The 25,442-nt window shown below is 37.8% G+C and overlaps 1 protein-coding gene, 1 long non-coding RNA gene and 1 other non-coding gene across 3 annotated transcripts; 1 reads left to right on the top strand and 2 right to left on the bottom strand.

Annotated features, from left to right (window-relative positions):
* Nucleotides 1–4,169: 4,169 nt before the first annotated feature.
* Nucleotides 4,170–5,175, bottom strand: LOC127119112 (uncharacterized). The gene is made up of 2 exons (XR_007802634.1): nucleotides 4,537–5,175; nucleotides 4,170–4,253 (listed from the first exon to the last, which is right to left on the bottom strand). It is a non-coding gene; the product is annotated as an uncharacterized LOC127119112 (long non-coding RNA).
* A 15,690-nt stretch (nucleotides 5,176–20,865) lies between these two features.
* On the bottom strand, nucleotides 20,866–21,768 carry LOC127122841 (uncharacterized). Its single transcript, XM_051053119.1, has 2 exons — nucleotides 21,402–21,768; nucleotides 20,866–21,224 (listed from the first exon to the last, which is right to left on the bottom strand). Exons 1-2 carry the CDS (start codon nucleotides 21,766–21,768, stop codon nucleotides 20,866–20,868), a joined length of 726 nt encoding a protein of 241 aa, XP_050909076.1.
* Nucleotides 21,769–22,639: 871 nt separating this feature from the next.
* LOC127124832 (small nucleolar RNA R71) lies at nucleotides 22,640–22,746 on the top strand. The gene has a single exon (XR_007804308.1). It is a non-coding gene; the product is annotated as a small nucleolar RNA R71 (small nucleolar RNA).
* Nucleotides 22,747–25,442: the final 2,696 nt, after the last annotated feature.

Genomic DNA, 25,442 nt, shown 5'->3' with positions numbered 1-25,442 from the left:
ATAAAGATTTCTTAAGTTTAAACACATGTTTTGGACAAATTGAATTTTCAAAACCCGGAGGTTGATTGACATACACTTCTTTTGATATATAGTCATTAAGAAATGCGCTCTTGACATCCATTTGATATAGTTTGATAGAATGATTTACAGCGAAAGAAACAAGTAAGTGAATAGATTCTAACCTGGCGACTGGGGCAAAGGTTTCATTGTAGTCAGTGCCTTCTTGTTAACTGTACCCTTGAGCCACCGGTCGAGCTTTATTTCTGACGACTTCGCCTTTCTCATTTAGCTTGTTTCTGAACACCCATCTTGTTCCAATAATGTGAGTGCCTTTGGGTTTAGGAACAAGATCCTAGACGTCATTCTTTGTGAATTGATCTAGCTCTTCTTGCATGGCTAGAACCCAATCGTCATCTTGAAGTGCCTCATCACAGGAAGTAGGCTCGATCAGAGATACTAGTCCCAGAGGGGTTTCTTCAAGTACCTTGAAGGTTGACCTAGTTCGGATAGGTTCATCCTTGTTTCCCAGAATCAACTCTTCAGATATGTTGGGGTGACTTTTTGATTTCTTTTGGATCGTTGGGGATTTAGTTCCTTCTGAACTTTGTATATCAGATACTTCTGGTGCTTTTATCTTCTCGTCAGAACTTGCAAGAGTAATCTCCAGATCTGCAAGTTTCTCATCTAGCTTTGACTTTTCAGGGTCAAGCTTATCATCAAATCTGACGTGAATTGATTCTTCCATAATTTTGGTTTCTGTATTGTATACTCTGTAGCCTTTAGAGCATTCTGAGTATCCTAACATAATACCTTTTTGTGCCTTTGAATCGAACTTGTTCAGATGTTCTTTAGTATTCAGAATAAAGCAAGAGCATCCAAAAGGATGAAAATAAGAAATGTTGGGTTTTCTTCCTTTACACAGTTCATAGGGAGTCTTTTCCAGAATAGGTCTTATGGAGATTCTATTCTGAATATAACACGCTGTATTTACTGCTTCAGCCCAAAAGTGCTTAGCCACATTTGTTTCATTGATCATGGTTCTGGCCATCTCTTGGAGTGTCCTATTCTTCCTTTCTATAACTCCATTTTGTTGTGGAGTTCTAGGACATGAGAAATCATGGGATATTCCATTAGAGTCAAATAATTCTTCAAAAAATTTATTTTCAAATTCTCCACCATGATCACTTCTGACTCTGATGATTTTAGAGTCAAATTTGTTTTTCACTTTGGAACAGAAGTTAGTGAAAACAAAGTGAGACTCACTCTTGTGCTTTAAGAATTTTACCCATGTCCAGCGACTAAAATCATCAACAATAACTAGTCCATATTTCTTTCCATTGACTGATGCTGTTTTAACAGGACCAAACAGATCAATGTGAAGAAGTTCCAGAGGCTTAGAGGTAGAAACAATATTTTTCTTTTTAAAAGATGATTTTGAAAATTTTCCTTTCTGACATGCTTCACATAGAGCATCTAAAGAAAACTTCAGCTTGGGTAGACCTCTGACTAGCTCGTGTTTATTTAGCTGAGATAACTTTCTCATGCTAATGTGGCCCAAGCGTCTATGCCATACCCATTGCTCTTCATGAACAGACATTAAACATTTTACATTTTGTTCTTTTAAATCTGAAAGATTTATTTTATAAATATTGTTTTTCCTCTTGCCATTGAATAGGACTGTTCCATTGTTCTGATTTATTGCTTTACATGTTTTTTGATTGAAGATTACATCATACTGTCGCATCTCGAAAAATACGATTCCTCGCGATGGTCGCGGAAAAAATTACGTTTGAACAAAGTCGCCACCGAACTTTATTTATCCCAATGAAGGGATAGGGAAATATCGATAAAACCTTTAGGAAATGGAATAATGGTCGTCGCAACCATATTCGGGTTCGGGAGTGGATTACGCAAGAGGAAGGTATTAGCACCCCTCGCGTCCGTTGTACTCAACGGGAACCTTTTAGTTCTAATTTACATTTCAAGTGTTAATTTATGTTTGTTTGTTATCTTTGGGTTATAAAATTATTAAAAATAGAAATGGATGAGAACCTCAGAAAGGGAAAGGGGAGGTTTTTTATTAGTGTGCTCGCGAAGATACAACAATCTCTTGCCTACGTATCCTTAAATAAGGAAATCAGAGCATTCGTAGTTCGGGGAACTACGGTTGGTTGGTGTCTTTTAGTGAACAACCGTTTAGATCGCGTCCTAAAGGCTAAACGTTGGCTTGTCTACTCTCGGCGGAGGCTTAAGCACTAGTTTGTCATGCGCATTAGAAAGGATTAAATGGTGTTCTTTTTGAAAATAGTTTTGGTCACACGGGGGTGACAAGTTGAGTTGATATGTTTGATGTTTTGTTTGATTGGTTCTGGTCGCACGAGGGCGAGAAAAGGATAGACTTGATGTGTTGGGATGTTTTTTGTTGTATGACGATTACTCGGATAGTCGAGTAAGACAACTCGTATCCTAATAATCGGGAAAGGGAATAGAAGACTCTAGACCGCCTTTTTTTCATCCTTAATTGTAAAAGGATTTTAATGATAATTAATGTGTTTTGACTGGATGACGAATACTCGGATAATCGAGTAAGACAACTCGTATCCTAATATTCGGGAAAGGGGATAGAAGACTCTAGACCACTTTCTTTTTCATCTAAGTGATTATAAAAATAAGTTTATGTATGGTCGATGTATTTTAGAATAAACGACAAGTACTTGAACGGCTGAGTAAGACAACTCATATCCAAGCATTTGAGAAGAGGAATTGAAAACTCAAGACCATCTCCCTTTTCGTATAGTTTTGATTGACAATGATTTGACTTACGGTAAGAGTCGGCGGAAAAGTGACAATTGTTCGATTGGCCGAGTAAGAGAACTCGTATTCAAACAATTGGGGAGAGAAGTTGAAAACTCAAAGTCATCTCCCTTTTCATTTAACTTATTATGAAAATAATCCGATTTAATCGGAGTTTGGAAGTTGGTATAGGAATGACAATTATTTGACTAACCAAGTAAGAGAACTTGTATTCAAATAATCGAGGAGAAAAATTGAAGACTCAAAGTCATCTCCTTTTTCATTTCTTTATTATGAGAATAAATTGATTTAATTGTGTTTAGGTGATTTAGCAATGACGATTATTTGACTAACCGAGTAAGAGAACTCGTATTCGAATAATCGAGAGGAGGAGTTGAAAACTCAAAACCATCCCCCTTTTTATTTCCAAATGACATAGCATTTAATTTAATTTAAAAATACTCGATGTTGGATCGAGGTTTGAATTTGTGTTTGCGAATAAATTGGATTACTTTGGTGTATCAACCATCTACTTGATTAATTAATAACCGAATAAGTCTCATTGTAAGAAAGCCCAAGAGTAAGCTGTGTCAGGTTGATGGCGATGCTTTAAAAGCGATCGACTTACAAAGGTGTATGAAAATGGGCTTCAGGTTAAATCAAGAATTGTGTGGTTCTAGTGGTTTAAAGTGGTTTTGAATGGATGATGAAATTAAATGAAACCAAACTTGTGTTATTAAGTGATAATGAAACTGTGAGTGTGGAATAAAATCGGTCCACTTTTAATTAACAAAAATTGATTAAAATTCAATTAAGTCGTCTAATTAAGGTAATTAAAATTAATTATCAAAATTGTTCGATTAAAAATTAATATAATCAAATACTTAAATTAATTAAAATTAGTTAACAAAATTATCCAATTTAACCCAAACTTTAATAAGTGACAATGTTGAATAAAAATTGAATTGAATCGGCCAACGTGTGCTCATAAACCGGTTTGTACATAGCGACAACGGAGTTAGAATGTCGTATGTAAAGATCGAAACGCGGTAAAATATCATATTGATGTATTGTATCTTTGGTGGCATAATGGTATGAAATTACCGAATTCACAGACTAAAAATTCGATTTATTGTAATAAATAACAACAACGAAAAATAATCGATTTATTTACAAAATTACCAAATTGATTATAATGTACCAAGGGTGCAAAAAGAACATACATCAACTTACCACATACTCGAACCAATAAAACATTAAAATCTTAATTAACTTAAAGCAAAAATTGGTGATAAATACATAATTAAAATGGATGAAAGAAATTATTTAAGCTTGTGGAAAAGAAACTTGTTTCTAAAAGAAACAATCATTAAAAGTAACAATAATAAAGTTAACAGGTTCATGATAACGTGTATTTTCCAATGAATATAAGGGATTCTCCCTTTGTAACACCAACCACCCTTCATTGATACGGAAAACAAAAAATAAAAGGTTAGATCTAAAATTTAATCTAGAAAAAAAAAGCACTTAATGGCTAGGGGAGAAAGAGTAACACAACGACAGTTTTGACAGAGGAAGGCACAATATGAACAGTAAAATCGGAACCTAGCATTCTAAAAACAAAGCTCAAACAAAACATCCAGTTTTTAATACGAGCAGTAAAACGGGAACCTAGCATTCTAAAAAAAACAAAACTCAAACACAAAATAAGACATAACGATACACCTCAAAGCGAAATATTACCGAAAAAGATGTTGTTCAAATAGTGCAACAGTGAGGCTCTTGTGTGCTATAGATCATACCAAAACTCTGATAGGAATGTCAAGTTTCGGCTTGCTCGGCGACGTTATGGTGGCGGTAGAATGGTCGATGGTCGTGTCGTTGTGAGCGTGTTGTTGTTGTGTTCGGTTTCGGCGGAAGTTTTTGTGTATCACAATTGTATAGATGGTGCCGACAGTTGAAAATGGTGGCCGGAGATTGCTTAATGGTGAAAGTTGGGGTTGTTTGTGTTTGTCGAAAACGGAACGGCGGAGGAATAAGGGTGTAGACAACGGGTGCGATCGGCGATTTGGCGGCGAGTTGGTTTTGCGGCGTGGATTGTCGCCGGTGATGGTTTATGAGGAAGGAGAAGTTCTTTTCTTTTCCTTTTTTCTTTTCCTTTTTTCTTTTCACAGAGAGAGTGAGTGGTAGTGAGGTGAGTGAGAGTGATCTTTTTTTAAGAAGAAGAGGCGTGTCCCTTTATTTCTTGTTTTTGTTTCTTTCTTTATCCTGTCAGAGTAACGTGTGAGAGAGTGTAGTGTGTGGGTGTGTCTAAGAGGAAACGTGAGGGAGAGAGGAAAGATAGAGTGGGCAGTCTGAATACCAGACGTAAAAAGAAGAATCCAATGCTAATCTCATTTTTTTTTTAAAACAACTACCATTATTTAAAATTTCCTATTAAAAATTTCTAATAAGTATTTTGAATAAATTTTAATTACTTTAGTTGAATAATTAACCTAATAAAATGATCGATTATAAATAAAAGTCGGATATAAATTTGCTCGAAAAATTAAATCGGGCACACTAAAATAATCAGCACAAAATATACTTATTGAAAAAATACAGCGTTTCTTTAAATTTTGAAATAAATTTGCACCGGTTAAAAGGCTCAGGCGGGTCAAAACGCAACTGAAACAGCTGCTGAAAAATACAACGAGCACACCAGGTTAAACCAAATGAACTGTAGATTAATAATACTGGTCTCTGTAATTTTAATTCTGAAACTTTTTACCCGCTGATTTTACATGTTCCTGAGAAAAGATTCAACCGATTTGTCTGTATTTTCAATAAATTTATCCTGACTGATATTTCAGGTGTTACTAATGATAAAATGCATGTTATGATGTACATATGACGTAAACTGAAAATTAAATCGAATTTTATAAAAATTTAAATATGCCCGGACAAAATTGGGGTATGACAGATGCCCCTATTTCATTATCTTGAACTAGAAGGTAAGAATGACAACAGTCTTCATACATTCGTAGTGGAAGATAATTAAATACGAAAAGACCCAAATTTTGTCTTTTTGAAATGCAAGGAAGAAATGCAGAAAGAGAATGCAGTGAGAAATACAGTAAGAAAAGTTATCAAAAAGGTAAAATGAAAGAGTCGAGACTCTCTGGGAATCGTCAGAACAGTATCTTGGATGTCATAATCGAGATATTCTGGTAATGGAATGATACCTCAATTGTATCTAAGACTTTCTGAAAATTAGCAGAACATTGTCTTGAATAGAAAACACAATATTCTCTAGGGATCAACGGAGCAGTTTCTTACATGATATAATCGAGATATTCCAACAAGGGAATGATACCTCAATCATATCTAAGATTCTACGAGGATACTTAGAGCAATATCTCTAACAAAAATCTGAAATGAGACTCTTCATATTGATGAAGCAGCATCTCAAACAGTAAAAGTGAGATTCTCTGTATCGGGTCGAAGCAGCATCTTATATGATAGAATTAAGATGTTCCAGCAAGGGAAAGATACCTTAATCGAATCTAAGACTCTTGAGGATACTTAGAGCAGTATCTCTAAAAAATCTGAAATTAGACTCTTCATATTGATGAAGCAGCATCTCAAACCGTAAAAGTGAGATTCTCTGTATCGGGTCGAAGTAGCATCTTATATGATAGAATTAAGATGTTTCAGAAAGGAAAAAAAAACCTTAATTGAATCTAAGACTCTCCGAGGATACTTAGAGCAGTACCTCTAAAAAATCTGAAATGAGACTCTTCATATTGATGAAGCAGTATCTCAAACAGCAAAAATGAGATTCTCTATATCGAGTCGAAGCAGCATCTTATATGACAGAATTAAGATATTCCAAACACGGGAAAGATACCTTAATTGAATCTAAGACTCTCCGAGGATACTTAGAGCAGTACCTCTAAAAAATCTGAAATGAGACTCTTCATATTGATGAAGCAGCATCTCAAACAGTAAAAGTGAGATTCTCTGTATCGGGTCGAAGCAGCATCTTATATGATAGAATTAAGATGTTCCAGCAAGGGAAAAAATACCTTAATTGAATCTAAGACTCTCCGAGGATACTTAGAGCAGTACCTCTAAAAAAATCTGAAATGAGACTCTTCATATTGATGAAGCAGTATCTCAAACAGTAAAAATGAGATTCTCTGTATCGAGTCGAAACATCATCTTATATGATAGAATTAAGATATTCCGAACAAGGGAATGATACCTTAATTGAATCTAAGACTCTCCGAGGATACTTAGAGCAGTATCTCTAGAAAACAAATGAGATTCTTCAAATTGATGAAGCAGTATCTCAAATAGAGAGATGAGATTCTTCAGATAAATGAAGCAGTATCTCGAATATTCGTCTGTTAGGGGAACTCTTAAGAAAAGACTCCTTTTGAGGGAGACATACTGGAAATGCTCTGCAGGGGAAAAAGCTCATAAGAGACTTTTTAGGGTAACCTCTGCTTGGGGAGCGATGATTGTAAAGAAAATTGCTGGGAATATCATTATTAATCGTAAAGTCGAAAAAATGATTTACTGAGATATAATCCCACGAGCATATGCAGGGTAATAACTTCATTTGGAATGAGGTATGTCCAAGATATACATGAATGACCTTGGGTCCTGACATTTTACTTTTGATTTTTGTATGATGTCCCACTTTAGGTGGGAATACCATGCATGGGATGGTTCATGAGATGCATGCAAGTATGCAATTGCTGGGGATATTTGGATGTGCATGTAGGAATGCGAATGATCTTTATTTTGTATAAGGTTATGCATAAGTATGCTGATGATTGATATGACTGTGTTTTTTTTTTGAATTTTCTGTTTGGTAGGAAAACCATGTATGGATGATTCGTGTGATGCATGTGGGAATGCAATTGGGTAATTGGATGTTTTTGTAGGGTTTAATTCTTGGTTGCCAATGAGGTTGGACTTTAAATGGGAACTGCCATATGAGAACTGGTGAAGGAGACTGAACTGCCAGATGAGGACAGCACCTGAAGGATATGTTACCAGACGTGAAGTGGTGAAAATAATTGAAATGTCAGACGGGACTGAATTTGTTTTTGGTTATCAGACAGGAATTGATTTTTAAAGTAGGCTACCAGACGAGAACTGGTGAAAATAATTGACTACCAGATGAGAACTGGTATCGAAATAGGTGACCTACCAGACGAGAACTGGTATTAAGAGATAATTTACCAGACAAGAACTGGTATTTGGCAAATGATTTTTCATACAAGAACTGATTTTTGATATAGTTTGCCAAACGGGAACTGGACTTTGGAATAAGTTGCCAGACGAGAACTGAAATTTGAAATAAATTGCCAGACGAGAACTGGGCTTTGAAATAAATTGCCAGACGGGAACTGGGCTTTGAAATAAATTGCCAGATGGGAACTGGGCTTTGAAATGAATTGCCAGACGAGAATTGGACTTTGACATAAATTGCCAGACGGGAATTGGGCTTTGAAATGAATTGCCAGACGAGAACTGGACTTTGACATAAATTGCTAGACGGGAACTGGGCTTTAAAATGAATTGCCAGACAAAAATTGGACTTTGACATAAATTGCCAGACGGGAACTGGGCTTTGAAATGAATTTCCAGACGAGGACTGGACTTTGACATATATTGCCAGACGGGAACTGGGCTTTGAAATGAATTTCCAGACGGGAATTGGGCTTTGGTGTCAGATTTTGGGTTTCAAGGCTTTTTGATGTCAGGTTCATGTTATGGGTTATGCCTGATAAATGATATGATATGCATGGCTTTATGCTAGAGCAAAGCAACATGACTAATGCATGATGATGATTTATGTAATGATTGGAAGGTTTCCAAAATGCCCCTGCGCGGGTATTGGAAGAGAAGGTTTTTTTTTGCAGAAAGGCTTTTGTCTGTCAAAAGGTTATTTTATGGGGTGATAACGTGATTTCCCGACACTCATCTTGAACTCTGCAGTCGATGACGTGTGAAAAAAACTTTCCCTTGAACAGCTCGAAGTCAGGGAGATGACTTGCTCCTATATGGCTCATCTTGCCCCAATGTGATGGGTCTATCCAAAATGTTTACCTCGAAAGGATTTTGAAAGCAATTGTACCATAATTTGGAGATGGATTGCCCCAGAATTTTGATCCATGAAAGGATTTATCCTTGGTTAACCGACTCTTGGAGTGGTTAACTTTTCTGTGCTCTTGAGGTAGCTTGCCCCGGTATGAGCGTTGAAGCGACTTAACTCACCCTAACTGAACATTGAAGGGGTCTGCCCCTGGCCAACAGAACCTCTAGGTGATTTGCCCCTAGTTAATAGAGTCCTGAGATGATTTGCTCTGGATCAATTGATTCTTGAAATGGTTTGCACATTTATTAACAGATGTTGGAGACTATTTAAGACTGACCAATTCTTGGAGTAATCTTCCTATGACCAACTGATGTTTAGGTGGCATGTCTCAGATTCATAGGTTGTGAGGTAGTCTTGATTCGGGTCAGCACCAACGAATGTCCAAGTTCCTCTGATTGTTCCTTATTGTTGGAATTTCCCTGACGTCAAGTACTGACTAGCAGTTAAAATTGTTTGTTCAGAAATGGTAATTTTAATGCGATACTCATGCAAGTTTTGAAAAGAATTTATTTGAATGATGTGATAATGTGAAACGAATGGACCATGAGTCCAAATGTAATGCTGATTTAGCAATTTAAAGTGTGAAAGACACAGTGAGAATAATGACATCGATGTTGAAGATTAGCAAATCTTTAGGAGTCAGTTTACGCAACCTTGATGTAGTATGCTTTCGGAATAAACCCTACTTCAATTAGGTCTTTTAAGGGTTGTAACGTGGCTTGGTTCATGGTTATCGAAACAAAGGATATGAGGCTCAAAATTGTTTCTGTACCCACCCTTCTTCTTGATAAACTCCAGTCCTACGCTCAGTTAATTCACCATACACATTCAACTTTTAAGAGAGTTTGCAGGTGTAAGATCTCTTGAAATGACAGACACTTTATTTTGCTCTTCATGGATATTGGTGACCCTTTGATTCTTGATATGGTGGTCACTAAATCTTGTTTTTATTTTGTTGAGGGTTTTCGTGACCTCCTTTCATTTTTGTTTTGATCCCTAACTTTTGCATGGACCTATTTTTGAAGCTTTAGTCCATCGGGATTGCCCCGGTTTTTGCCTAAGTCTCCTTTTGGGGTACGAAGGCAAATCTTCACAACGCTTAGCACGCGCACCAATCCGGAGGCTTCATCGTCGTCTCAACGCAACGCACGAACTCCTCTTCACCTCCGTATCCGCACAAAACCGGTGAGTTTTATTCTCTTCGTCCCAATGTCGATTGTCGATTATTGGTGTGTCGTTCTCGCCATCGCTTGTTCTCAATGGGCACCGCGTAATTTCGTTTCGAAGGTTTGGGCCACCTTAGTGACGTCGCGGTGGTGGTACTGATACGCTTTGTTGAGATAGGTGAAAAACAGGGTCTTAATGGCTAATGACTGTCAAACCCGACCATGGATTTTGTGGGAGACTTGGGCCTTTGGCTCAAGTAATTTTCTGGATTCACACCCCCATCCGAAAATCTCTCAACATCATTCCTTTCCCATGGGGCCGAAACAGTGGCCCATCTCAAATGCTTGGACCCAATTTCTTTGTTTATTATTTAGTTAGTAATCAACTCTTAGGTTAATTAGATTAATTAAAGGGTTAAGAGTTAATTAGATTAGATTTTAGATTACACTAATTATAAGATTAGGATTAATTTTAGATAATATTAGAAGTTTAGGTTGTTAGAATTAATTAGGAATTTTAGAAATCTAATTAGGTTAATAAGGTTAGGATTTGAGATTTAATTAGAAATTTAGCATTTTTTTATAATTTTAATTAGGGTTTTATACTTTTGACTAGGTTATGTTTATATTTTAACTAGGCTTAGTTAGTTTCTAATTAGAAGTTGATTTTTAGAAACTTCTCCCTAATTAATCCATTTTTTGGCATATTGGCTATTTTGCCCCTAGGTAGAAAAATCTTGATTTTTATGCATGCTCCCTTAGTTTAGGGCCTTAATCAGATTTATCTGATTTTTATTTAGTTGATTATTTCAATAGGTTATTATTGTATATAATTCAATCTATCATTTCAACCTCATTGATTAGTGTTGACCAAAGGCCACTTTGGTCAACCAAATCCTTTGTAACTCTGCTATAAGCCCAAAGCCTATTTCAAGTGGTCAAAAGACCATTGATCACTTGATATGGTAAGTTCATTATGCTCAAGCTATCGTGGATACACTGAATCTCAAGAGCTCAAGACCTCAAAGTTCAAACGCAAGATCAAGACTTCAAGTCAACACCAATCAAGCATAGCTAGCAAAGTGGACTACTTCTCAAGCACTGCAAAGGTATTAACACTTGTTGATCATAATTCAAAGTGTGTGGCACGAGCCTTAAGCAATAGAGAAAGGATGAGATTGGAGAATTCCTACCCTCACTCTAAATATCTTTGGGTGCAGAACGTTTGGCCCGTGGCTCATCGTATTCACCTTTATTCATAGACTTTATCACAATTTGAATTACATGATTGTCAAGTCTTCTTCTATAACGAGCAACACTACATCAATATGACCAACACAAAGAATCTACTGTCAACAACTTATTAATTTTGATTCAAGTTGCACACTATGAGCCTTAAGAAACAAAGAATGATGAGAATGGAGAATTTCTATCCTTGTCTAGAATATCCTTGGGTACGGGACGAATGACCCGGTTGCTCAAGATATTCACCTTTGTTCGTAGACTTTAGTGAAATTTGAATCACATGATCGTGACTTATTGAGTCTATGGGAATTGTGACTGCAAGTGCACAGTCCTATCGCGTAGTTTTAAAGATTATCGAACCCACAATGACTAATAATTGAACGTATCATGGTCTAATGTTGCTATGTAAATCTAAGGTTGATGATCGTTCTAAGATTGGAGGGATGAAGAGAAATAACTATAACGTAAATAGAAGATTAATAAAGATATATGATAAAGGGATATGGGTATATAACGCATCAAACTTCGGAGATTCGATAGATAGTTGGTGTAATCTTATTGGTCAAAATATTCTTCAGTAGAAATTATTTATAGAAAGGACTTAGTCTCACACTCTCGTTTTTATTGACTCTGACCATACTCCTAAACCAGAATGCTTGGCTCTCGCAGTCTCATTTTGAATTTAAAAGTAATTTTTGAATATGAATAAAGTCTAATTTATCCTAAAGCACTCTCGCTGTGTTTAGGATTAATGCCTAGTTTCAGCTATCTGGTTAAAATCTCAAACTCTTGTTCTTATTGACCGTAACCTTAGTTTGTTTTGTACTTTCGTACGAAAAACAGTTTGATTAAAATAAGAAACTAAAAACCAGAAAAATAAGTTTTATAAAAAAACTAACACAATTATTTATGAATCCCGTCGTTTCGATGGTCTTTACATACCGATACCTAAGGGTTTAGCCGGACATGGATCCGGTAACAGACATGGTATTTGGAAAATCAAACATGCAATAAGGCATAAATAAATAAAACATCAATCAAAATAAAACCTGGATTACGAATTGAGAACTGGAACTGAATCTTGATTCTTCGATTAAAATAATATCGACAGGCTTTGGCAATGAGTAACCGTTACAATTGAATTCAAATGCGTAAATAATAAATCACAATAGTCCCCGATGTGGAGAGCTATTGATTTTACAAAGTAAGAAAACTGCCTAGCCAACTAAAAGAAAATAATTCTGACTAAAAATAATCCGTAGATTGAAAACGGGAAGAAGAGAGATCCTCTGGCGAGACTGAGAGAGAGTCCTTATATATTTTCCACATCCCTAATTTGTACTGAAGGTGGATGGATTCGTGGCTAGAAACATGGAGAAAAAAAGGGAAGACTAGGTTGTGGCGGTTACCACAACCCTAGTCTTTGATTCCGTGGCAAGCACCACAAATATAGGGTTGAGCGCCACATCTCCTCGTGCTTGGTGGCGGGCGCCATCACCTCCTTGGATTCATGTGGCGGGCGCCACACACCCTAGATGATGGGCGCCACAAGCCCATTTACTTTGGTGATCCATTATCTCTATTTTTCTCCATTTTCTTCTCTTTTTATTTCCTTTTTGCTATTTTCCATTTTGCTTGCTATAAACCTTTTAATCGATAAATACTTGCAATAAACATAAAATACTGCATAATAATAAGTGTTAATCAAGTAAAAAGCAATGCATATGGAGCCAAAAATACGATACATTTTTGCGTTATCAAACTCCCCCATACTTAAACCTTTGCTTGTCCTCAAGCAAATGTCGCGTATATGAAAAAAAGTTTTGTAAAATATTTGTAACATACATTATCAAGACTTGTAGAAGACATAGTTGCATTCGGATACTCATTCTAGTCTATAAACTTTACTTTGGTTCAAAATTGTATTAACAGGTACTCACTTCCACACTAAGGGTATCGTTGGAACACATAGTCGCAATATTGCAACCGTAAGTCTCCGTCCTATACAAACCAATCTGAATCATGTTGTCATGCCTAAGCCTACCTTACTAAACCTTCTTTTTATCCTTTTTCATTTTGGCGCAATCACATTAAACCCGTTATCCTTTCACATTCATAGCAAGATAATTTGTTAGTGACTATGATCTCATCATTATTTCTTTCTTTCTTTTTCACACTTTTGCTCAAATAACAGTTGAAGATGGTTATACCGTTGGGCTAAATGACCTGGTGAGGATCACCTAACTTAGAGGGAACAACATTTTTCATACATTTCGTAATCTTTTCTTCTTTTAAGCATGAAATCATACACTTATTTGCATCGACTTCTTGCGTAGTTTGTGCTTAGGATGGTGCTGACTGCTAGATAAACTACTTAAGGAAATATTAAAGGATAGAATTTAAGGCTATGGCATGACAAGTACTCAAATCGATCTTATACTTGGGAGATTTAAGGTGTTAAAACGATATCGATCTTATAAAGTTTTTCCAAATCTCTATAATTCAACCTCAGTTTTATTTATAGTTTAGAATTTTCAAAAGATGTATTGTATCTTTAAGTCTAGATTTTTGCAAAAAAAAATTGTATGGCTTGAGCAAATAGGAGAATTAGTAAATAACGGAAACCACGCATAGGGACTCGACAACACATTGATATTTAACTCGACTGACACTTTAACAAAAATAACAAAAGGAAATAACAATAACAATAATTTAAATCTACCTAGAAAGCGATAAATAAAAGCGGTAAAGCTTCCTCCCCTATACTTAAACCTTTCATTGTCCTCAATGTAACGACATAAGATAGGAAAGAAAGGTAGAACCTGGGTATCCTGCTACTGGCGCCTTCTGCCACGTGTACGTGCACGTCCACCGTTTCCTGGATGGTGAGGTGGCATGTAGTTTTGGAGATCTTCCACACGCATTGTCAATGTTGCCATTTCATCGATCAAGCCATACATGTTCTGTTCGATTCTGAAAGCGTAGTCGTGCTGATCATGCTGCATTTTGCGAAGGATTTGCATCATTTCAGTTTGTTGGGCTTCCATGTTTTGGATTTGTAGGTCGCGTTGAGCGTCTAATTCGCTACGCCGCAGTAGTTCAGCATAGATCTCATCAAGAGTGGCTGGTGCCACATTTCTTCTTGGTCTTTGACTGGAGGATATACTTGCAACATTTTCAAATGACATGTGTGTGGTGTGTGGGTCAGTAGCAGGAGCAGTTTGCTCCGGAATGTGATCCTCATCGGTGTCCCCTTCAGCAGCTACATTCTCAGGAATATGCGCGGGGACTTGGGTTATACACCGGATCATTAATATAACGATGATTATCCGGGTTACACACATCTGTGCGGTTTGGATTTGGGAGGATAAAATCTTGTAACACATTATTTGCAATTATTAAATTAAATTTACCGCCACTCCTTCGTTTTACTAGTTTCATGCTCCTTACCATGTCAATATCAATGGCATGATGCGGGAGCGGGGTTAGCCTGGAGAATTTTTCTTCGAGTCCTAGGACTCTGGCTATGGAGGTTATTAAACCTCCAATAATAGTCGGCCCTCGCTTCGCATTGACAATGGCTTACATGTGAGATAGCATAAAAGGAACAATATTCACCTTTTGTGGCAAAAATGTGGCGAACAAATAAAAGAGTTCTTTTTCGTTCACCTTGTTAGAATTTCCTTGGCCAAAAATGGTGGACGCCAATATTTGGCGGAAATATCGAATAGTCGAGTTGTGAATTAAAGTGACTTTGTTTCCCTCAAAACTATGGGTGACTGTACCGGTTATTGCCCTCCAAAATGGTTGGAAGGCACGTTGCCAGCCCTTAGTATCTGGGACCTCACTCACTACGCCATCCCCATGGGGGAAATGTAGCAGGTCCGTTATTTGGGAAAATGTAAGGGCATATTCGGCGTTGAATAAATGAAACTGGACAGTCCCACTAGAGCAGTGTGTGTTGGGTGTGGGACTAAAAATTAACGAGCTTAGGAATTCTAGCGTTAATTGAGCATAGACAGGGTCCTTAAGAGATAGAAAATAATTTACATTTAAAGTGTCTATCATAAAGTTAACACTATCTAGAATTCCTAAGGCAAATAAACAGGGTTCATCGACGTACGTTGTTGATTCTATCTTTCTTGCGCTTAGAGACGTATACGTCTCTTCTTGTAATTCGCCTGGCTCGCCGTTCCTGAACACTATTTCGTATTCCCTCATCTGTGCCATGATGAATTTCACACTCCTTGTGTAATATAGTGAGAATAGAGCAAGAAAGAAGAGGAATATGCTTATGAGAGGTGTGGTTTGTTGAGGTTATGTTGGTGGTTTATATAGAGGTGATGGTGGTTGGAAATTTATTGATCAAATAAATTTCATTTACGGTATTCAATGCCTTGGCCAATTTTTTTTTTGAAAATGGTTGAATGGCTTTAAGGCATTGTCAAGCATGCAAGGGACAAAACCATTAAGTGATTTGATGTGTCAATATTACATAGCCTGCGCGTGAAAGCTTGTGTAGTGGCTGGCGCCATTTTTGATGTTCGTGGCGGGCGCCACTATGGGCTATGTGGCGGGCGCCACAACCCTCACATGGGCGCCACAGCTGTATGTGGCAGGCGCCACGTGCAGTGTGATCTTCCCCATGTGTGTTCCTTTATAGTTGCTTTGACCATAATTTTCAAATTGAGTTTTAACTTACTGGCATGGAATAATAACTTGTTAGAAGAGAACCAACATAATATATAATATATAGGAATAATAAACATGATATAGTTAAATGAAACTAAATCACAAAATTGATGAATGAAAGAATGGAGTAGACGGGAAAAGATGAAATAATTTTTCTACTGGAATAAAAAGAAATGAAGTAATTAAATGAATCCAAATGTGTTAAAGAAAATAACAATAAAATTCCAAACAAGAAAATAAAATAAAAGTCAGTAAATCGGTAATACTCCAATAAATTAGCCATTATGGCGGCTGCTGGTGGGAGGAGCGAACGAGTAGAAGTGCTGGTAAATGTGATCCAGGTTCTCTGCCACTACATCCATAAAGTCGTGGAATTCCATGCGCAGGGTGCTCAGCTTGCCTCTCAGATTGGCGACGTCTGTCTGAACAACTTTGATGGCAACAACATGATCGGTGAGAGGTGCAACAGGTATAACTGGGGCATGTAATTCAGCATCAGAGAGATCATTGTCATAGTGATCATAAATTTGGGGTGTCTCGGAGGAGAAGGTGGTGCATATGGTGGTCCATCCAAATTATAGAGCCAATTGTTCCTATCATGTACACTCGTCCTAGGGTCTGGCAGGGTAAACAGGTGTACTCCTTGACTGTTAATTAGGAATTCAAACACATCCGAGCCTAGGTTCCTAATGATACTAATGTTGAAGCAAAAGTCGATATTCATTGGTCGTATTCCACCAAAAGGGGTGAGCTTGATGAGTGGTTGTCTCAGTCCGATGGCATTTGCTATCATGGTCACCAAGCCTCCCACTAAGATTGGTCCATAGTCCTCATGTACTATACGGTACAAATTAGCCATCATGAATGTAGCAGCGTTAACAGGTTCGACCTGTGATGCACAATGCATTATAAAGAGTTCGTCTTTGGACACAAAGATTCTGTTATGTTCATTTCCAAATAAGGTGTGAGCTAGGATCTTATGAAAGTAACGAATCACATGGTTATAGATGTTCTCTGAATTCATAAGGTTTGGCACGGGATGGTCGTTTCCTGTGATGCTACCCCAAAAGAGATCTAATTGATGGTTTACTAGCCTGTCTTCATGGGTAATGGTAAAGGTATCAGGACCATTAGGGCATCCTAGGAGTTCGGCCATTTCTCTATGGGTGTAACGGTAGTCATTATCAAATAACCTAAAGGTGATTAGGCCTTTGTTAAATCTCATACCATGGTTTGGCAGGTACACTAGGGAGCTTAGGAATTCTAAAGTCAACCTACTGTAGGAACTGAATTTTCTTTTGATAGCAAAGGTGTCCCAGCCTAGTTGGTTAATTAGGAACACAACATTGTCTCTTATACATAATTTGATCATGGTGCATCCATCTGGGTACAAGGTTAGTGTCATTTATCTCTGAGCTAGAGCCTCAAAACGTCTCTTTTGAGCTATGCCTCTGAAGACTATATCCATGTAATCTACTTGTTGCATTGTGATTGTCAGTAGCTAGATAAAATCAAGTAGATAATAGCATTAAGTTAGTAATGGCCAATAATACATAAAGGTACTGATTAACTTTATGAGAAATAAGAAAGAAAAAAAAAAGAAATGAAAATTAATCAGTAGTAATAATTATAAATTTGGGTAATGAAATTAAATAGTTAAAGACAGAGTGTGGGTTGTCTCCCACCAAGCGTTTTGTTTATTGTCGTAAGCTCGACAGAAATAGGAAAGGCGTTATTCTTTTGAATGAGCATGGAGCTCTACAAGCTTTAGATTTACAATGAAATCATTGTTATCAATGTTGTGGTAATGTTTCAAACGTTGTCCGTTTACTATGAATGGTTCACTCGTTTTTCCTTTTATCTCTATTACTCCATTCAGAAAGATATCGGTAATTTCGAAGGGACCAGACCATCTAGAACGAAGTTTTCCAGGAAAGAGTCTGAGGCGGGAGTAAAACAGAAGTACTTTGTCGCCTTCCTTAAACTCTTTCCTTGATATGCGATTGTCGTGCCATTTTTTTGTTTTTTCTTTATAGATTCAGGCATTCTCATACGCATCTAGTCTAAGTTCTTCTAGTTCGTGGATATCTAATATTCTTTTTTCGCCTGCGGCAGTATAATTGACATTAAGGGTCTTAATGGCCCAATATGCTTTATGTTCTAATTCTACCAGTAGATGGCATGATTTTCCATAAACTAGCTTAAAAGGTGTGGTTCCTATTGGGGTCTTATAAGTTGTCCTATATGCCCACAGGGCTTCTGGTAATTTTGAGGACCAATATTTCCTAGAGGTGGCAACCGTCTTTTCTAAGATTTATTTAATTTATCAGTTTGAGACTTCTACTTGCCCACTCGTCTGTGGGTGATAGGGTGTTGCTACGCGGTGCCGGACTCCATATTTCAATAATAGCTTTTCAAAAATCCTTGAAATAAAGTGGGATCCATCATCACTGATAACAAGTCTCGGCACTCCGAATCTAGGGAAGATTATACGCTTAAAGAGTCTAATTACCACTCGTGTGTCATTCGTTGGAGAGATTATGACCTCAATCTATTTTAATACGTAATCGACTGCAACAAGGATATATTTGTTACCAAAAGAAGATGGGAAAGGTCCCATAAAATCGATTCCCCAAACATCGAAGACTTCTACTTCCAAAATGCGTTTATGGGAAAGGTCCCATAAAATCGATTCCCCAAACATCGAAGACTTCTACTTCTACTTCCTTTAAGCGGCATTTCGTCACGTCTAGATATGTTTCCAGTGCGTTGACACCAGTCGCAATTTGTGATCGCGATGTGGACATCTTTCCACATAGTGGGCCAAAAGAGGCCGGCTTGCAAGATCTTAGTGCAAGTCTTCGAGGTGCTTGCATGTCCTCCATAGGGAGCAGAATGACAGTGGGATATTACGTTTTCTACCTCATCCTCAGGGACACATCGACGGAAAATGCCGTCGGCACCTCTCTTGAAAAGTAGAGGCTCATCCCAATAGTAGTGTTTAAGATCGTGGAAGAATTTTTTCTTTTATTGGTAGGTCAAGTCTAGCAGAAACACCATAGCTGCTAAGTAGTTGACGAAGTCAACGTACCATGGTAGTATGGTTTTGGTGTAAATTGCTTCCACTACCTCGTTTATTTTGGTATCCTTATGGGTTAACGCATCTTTAGCTGTGTTACTTTCCAGTTGGGCTATGAGTCTTTCGTACGGAAAATTATCGTTTATAGGCACTCGTTCAGGTTCAGTACCTTCCATTCTTGACAAGTGATCGGCCACGACGTTTTCAGTGCCCCTTTTATCCTTGATTTCTAGGTCAAACTCTTGTAATAGTAAGATCCACCTTATGAGTCTTGGTTTGGTGTCTTTTTTGTTTAATAGGCACCTAATTGCAGCCTGATCGGTATAGATAATTATCTTTGCTCCTACTAGGTAAGAACGGAATTTATCTAGAGCGAACACTACGGCTAAAAGTTCCTTTTCTGTGGTGGCATATTTCATCTGTGTAGGGTCTAGGGTTCTACTTTCATAGTATATTGCATGAAGTTTCTTATCCCTTCTTTGTCCTAAGACCACGCCTACAGCATAGTCACTAGCGTCACACATGATTTCAAAGGGTAATCTCCAATCGGGCGGTTGCATGATAGGTGCGGTAATAAGAGTTATTTTCAGTTGTTCAAACGCCGCTAGGCATTTGTCGTCAAAGATGAATTCAACATCTTTCATCAATAAGCCAGTCAGTGGTTTGGTGATTTTTGAGAAATCTTTAATGAATCGCCGGTAGAAACTGACGTGTCCTAAGAAGCTTCGTATTTCTCTTACGGTTTTTCGGAGGCTGGAGGTTTTCTATAACTTCTATTTTGGCCTTGTCGACTTCAATCCCCTTGTCGGATACTATATGTCCGAGTACGATTCCTTGTCGGACCATGAAATGGCATTTTTCCCAGTTTAGCATGAGGTTCACTTTTACGCATCTTTTTAGTACCATTTCAAGATTCGATAAGCAACCTTCAAAGCTTTGTCCGCATACAGAGAAATCATCCATGAAGACTTCCATGATGTCATCTATGAAATCAGCGAAGATTGACATCATGCATCTTTGGAATGTTGCGGGAGCATTACACAGTCTGAATGGCATTCGCCGGTAGGCGAATGTACCATAGGGGCATGTGAAGGTCGTTTTCTCTTGGTCGTCGGGATGAATAGGAATTTGGAAAAATCCCGAATCGCCGTCTAGGTAGAAGAAGTGAGAATGCTTAGCCAATCTTTCAAGCATTTGATCAATAAACGGTAAAGGAAAATGATCCTTCCGAGTGACTTTGTTTAATTTTCTATAATCAATACACATTCTCCTTTTTCATTATTCACAACTGTGGTGCCTCCCTTCTTTGGTACGACATGTACTGGGTTGACCCATTGACTATCGGATATCGGGTAGATAATACCTGCTTCTAACAACTTTTGCACTTCTTTCTTTACTACATCACTCAGAATGGGATTTATCCTTCTTTGATGTTCTCTAGAGGTCTTACTATCTTCCTCTAGCATTATACGATGCATGCATATGGAAGGGCTTATTCCTTTTAGATCTGAGATATTGTAGCCTAAAACAGTTGGGTATTTTCTCAAAACGTGTAGAAGCTTTTCGGTCTCTATCTACCCTAAGTCTGCATTTACTATTACAGGTCGCTCAAGTTCAGTGTCTAGGAATTCGTACCTTATATTTTTGGGTAACATCTAAAGTTCTAGGGCTGGTTTCTTTGGGCAAGGCATATGATCGGGCGTTAGTGCTAGGCATTCGCTTAGGCTGTCATCTTGTTATTCCTTACTTAAATTTTCATCTTCAAAAGTAGGAGGCCTTGGAATTTTTAGTATTTCAGAGTATGATGTTTGTTCATTCTCCATCTCTCTTATGAATTCGTCGATGACATCTAGTAGACAACAGGTATCGTCTATAGCTGGTGCCTTTAGGAATTGCGTCAAAATGAATTCGACTTTTTCCTCACCAACTTCAAAGGTTAGCTTTTCTTTCTTAACATCTATAATAGCTCCGACTGTAGCTAGGAATGGTCTTCCTAATATGATAGGGATGTTGGAATCCTCTTTTATATCCATGATTATAAAATCAATAGGAATATAGAATTGTCCCATGCGCACCGGAACGTTTTCTAGCATACCTACGGGAAATTTAACAGAACGATCTGCAAGTTGTACGAATATCCTCGTAGGTCTTGGTTCTCCCATTTTTAGCCTTTCGCATATGGACAAGGGCATTAAACTAATATTGGCTCCTAAGTCGCATAGTGCTTTATCGATGACAAACTTTCTGATTACACAGGGTATGGAGAAACTACTTGGGTCTTTCAGCTTAGGATGCATATTATTTTGTATTATGGCGCTACACTTAGCAGTAAGTGTAACGGTTTCGTTATCCTCTATCTTCTTCTTCTTAGATAAGATTTCTTTGAGAAACTTAGCATATGAGGGCATTTGAATGATGGCTTCTGTGAAGGGTATTATGATATTCAATTGTTTTAGAAGCTCTACGAATTTTTTAAATTGTCTTACACTTTTAGATTTAACAAGTCTTTGAGGATAAGGGATAGGGGGTTTATGCGGTGGTGGAGGCACATAAGGTTCTTCTTTCTCTACGACCTCTTCGTTTTTATCTTCCTCTTGTTCGTCTTCCTTCTCGGTTACCTTACTTGGGTCTTGATGCATGGATGGGTTTTGAGTTCTGGGGTCGGCCGGTCCATCTAGTTCTGTCCCACTTCGTAGTATAATAGCATTTGCATGACCTTTCGGGTTTGGTTACGGTTGTCCAGGAAATGTGTCTGCAGGAGCAGCAGTAGGTGCTTGTTGTTGAGCCACTTGCAAGATTTGTGTTTCCAACATTTTGTTGTGGGTGGCTAATGCGTCTACCTTGTTTGCTAACTACTTGATTTGCTCACTAGTGTGTATGTTTTGATTTAGGAAATCCTTATTCGTTTGGGCTTGGGTAGCTATGAAGTTTTCCATCATTATTTCTAAGTTTGATTTCCTAGGAGCATTTTGAGTATTTGTGGCAGCTTTATGATATCATGGTGGTACAGCAGGTGCTTGGTTAGGTGCATATAATGCATTATTATTTTTGTACGAAAAGTTAGGATGGTTCTTCCAACCTATGTTATAGGTATTTGAGTAAGGGTTTCCTTGAGCATAGTTCACTTGGTCTGTGGAGGTTCCTGTTAAGAGTTGACATTCTGGGGCAGTATGCCTTTGAACTCCGCATATCTCGCAGTTTGGTGCTACGGCAGCCATGGTGGCTGCTGGTGTTATGGTCAAGTTGTCTATCTTTTGAGTCAGAGCATCTACCTTGGCGTTGACATGGTCAAGACTGCTTAATTCATACATGTCGCCCTTCGTTTGAGGTTTCTCTACAGAGGTTCTTTCGCTTCCCCATTGGTAATGATTCTAGTCCATACTTTCGATGAGTTGATAGGCCTCATTGTATGGTTTATCCATCAGTGCGCCACCTGCGGCGGCGTCCATTGTCAATCTTGTATTGTACAAGAGACCGTTGTAAAAGGTATGAATGATAAACCATTCTTCTAGACCATGATGTGGACAAAGCCTCATCATGTCTTTGCATCTCTCCCAAGCTTCAAAAAGTGATTCATTATCCTTTTGTTTAAACCCATTTATTTGGGCTCTTAGCATAGCCGTCTTACTAGGTGGGAAATATCGGGCTAAGAAGATTTTCTTCAACTCGTTCCACGTAGTGACAGAGTTGGATGGTAGAGACTGGAGCCAAGCTCTAGCTCTATCTCTTAATGAAAATGGGAAAAGACATAGTCTTATAGCTTCTGGGTTGTGTGTCTGCGTATTGCAAAAATACTGACAAGTGTAGGTTCAAGTCCTCCGTGGGACTACCTGAAAACTGGTTTTGTTGTACGGCTGACAACAACGAAGGTTTTAGCTTAAAATTATTGGCCTCGATGGCAGGGGCAGCAATGTTGTTACGTGGTTCATCCTGCGAAGGGATTGCATAGTACTTAAGAGGACGGTCTTGCACTCCTTCGGCCATCTCTGGTTGAATAACTGATTCAGAAGTAGGGATGTTAAGGTCAGGAAGATTTAGCTTGATACTATGTTCCCTTATCAAGTCTCGTATCCGGCGTTTTAATCTAAGATAACACTCAGGTTCGTCGAACTATCGCTTTAATTTCTCTCCTTGAGAGCAAGTACTTGGCGTACACTCGAAAAATGTAGAAAGGGAAAAAAAGAATTGTTTGCCTTAGTCTATACTGGGAAACACTGGAGTTACGATATCGACTAAATTAGTCCCCGGCAACAGCGCCAAAAACTTGATCGCGACTTAGTAAGTCTATGGGAATCATGACTGCAAGGCACAATCCTATCGCGTAGTTTTAAAGATTATCGAACCCACAAGGACTAATAATCGAATATATCATGGTCTAATGTTGCTATGTAAATCTAAGGCTGATGATCATTCTAAGATTGGAGGGATGAAGAGAAATAACTATAACGTAAATAGAAGATTAATAAAGATATATGATAAAGGGATATCGATATGTAACGCATCAAACTTAGGGGATTCGATAAATAGTTGGTGTAATCTTATTGGTCAAAATATTCTTCAGTAGAAATTATTTATAAAAAGGACTTAGTCTCACACTCTCGTTTTTATTGACTCTGACCATACTCCTAAACCAGAATGGTTGGCTCTCGCGGTCTCATTTTGAATTTAAAAGTAATTTTTGAATATGAATAAAGTCTAATTTATCCTAAAGCGCTTTCCCTGTGTTTAGGATTAATGCCTAGTTTCAGCTATCTGGTTAAAATCTCAAACTCTCGTTCTTATTTACCGTAACCTTAGTTTGTTTTGTACTTTCGTACGAAAAACAGTTTGATTAAAATAAGAAACTAAAAACCGGAAAAATAAGTTTTATAAAAAAACTAACACCAATTATTTATGAATCTCGTCGTTTCGATGGTCTTTACATACCGATACCTAAGGGTTTAGCCGGACATGGATCCGGTAACAGACATGGTATTTGGAAAATCAAACATGCAATAAGGCATAAATAAATAAAACATCAATCAAAATAAAACCTGGATTACGAATTGATAACTAGAACTGAATCTTGATTCTTCGATTAAAATAATGTCAGCAGGTTTTGGCAATGAGTAACCATTACAATTGAATTCAAATGCGTAAATAATAAATCACAATAGTCCCCGATGTGGAAAACTATTACTTTTACAAAGTAAGAAAATTGCCTAGACAACTAAAAGAAAATAATTCTGACTAAAACTAATTTGTAGATTGAAAACTGGAAGAAAAGAGATCCTCTGGCGAGACTGAGAGAGAGTCCTTGTATATTTTCCGCATCCCTAATTTGTAGCGAAGGTGGGTGGATTCGTGGCTAGAAAATGTAGACAAAAAGGGAAGACTAGGTTGTGGCGGTTGCCACAACCCTAGTCTTTGACTCCGTGGAAAGCGCCACAAATATATGGTTGAGCGCCACATTTCCTCATGCTTGGTGGCGGGCGCCACCACCTCCTTGGGTTCATGTGGCGAGCGCCACACACCCTAGATGTTGGGCGCCACAAGCCCATTTACTTTGGTGGCCCATTATCTCTATTTTTCTCCATTTTCTTCTCTTTTTATTTCCTTTTTGCTATTTTCCATTTTGCTTGCTGTAAACCTTTTAATCGATAAATACCTGCAATAAACATAAAATACTGCGTAATAATAAGTGTTAATCAAGTAAAAAGCAATGCATATGGAGCCAAAAATACGATAAATTTTCGCGTTATCATCACACAATTGACAAGTCTTCTTATTCTTCAAATCAAGCATTAATCATTCAACACTTCAATTGTGAAGCACCATTGCACATCAATAATTTCTTTCCTCAGTGGAACATTAATCATACTCCCTTTGACATTCAGATATCCTTTGGATCAATTCCCCTATAATAAATTCTTTGAATCATAATCAATCAACTCAATCATTTTTTTGCCTTGTCAGACCTCTTGTGATTTGGCAAACCCCTATTCATTGTGGGCCTTATTAGTCCTCTTGTGCTTAGGCCCACTCCATTCGGCCATTTGTTTTTCTTATCCGTCCTCTGGTGCTTTGGAAAACCCCCAATCATTGTTCGTCTTATAAGACCTCTCGTGCTTGGATGAAGCTCTTTCCTTGTAAATTCTCTCATGTGTAGGCCAATCATGTCATAATCATTGTTCGTCTTATAAGACCTCTCGTGCTTAGACGAAGCTCTTGCCGTGTAAATCCTCTCTTGTGTAGGCCAATCATGTCATAATCATTGTTCGTCTTATAAGATCTCTCGTGCTTAGACGAATCTCTTGTCTTATAAATCGTCTTG

Source organism: Lathyrus oleraceus, chromosome 2, assembly GCF_024323335.1.
Source record: "Lathyrus oleraceus cultivar Zhongwan6 chromosome 2, CAAS_Psat_ZW6_1.0, whole genome shotgun sequence".
Taxonomy (NCBI): domain Eukaryota; kingdom Viridiplantae; phylum Streptophyta; class Magnoliopsida; order Fabales; family Fabaceae; genus Lathyrus; species Lathyrus oleraceus.
This window is presented reverse-complemented; position numbering and strand designations above follow the sequence as displayed.

What these genes read in the sequence shown, in the direction of transcription:
- LOC127122841 (XM_051053119.1), bottom strand. Translation starts at nt 21,768, where the DNA reads ATGCATCAAGACCCAAGTAAGGTAACCGAGAAGGAAGACGAACAAGAG. An exon ending in TCCTAAGCTGAAAGACCCAA is followed by an intron (nt 21,225 to 21,401) that starts GTAGTTTCTCCA and finishes AATTTCCCGTAG; the next exon opens with GTATGCTAGAAAACGTTCCG.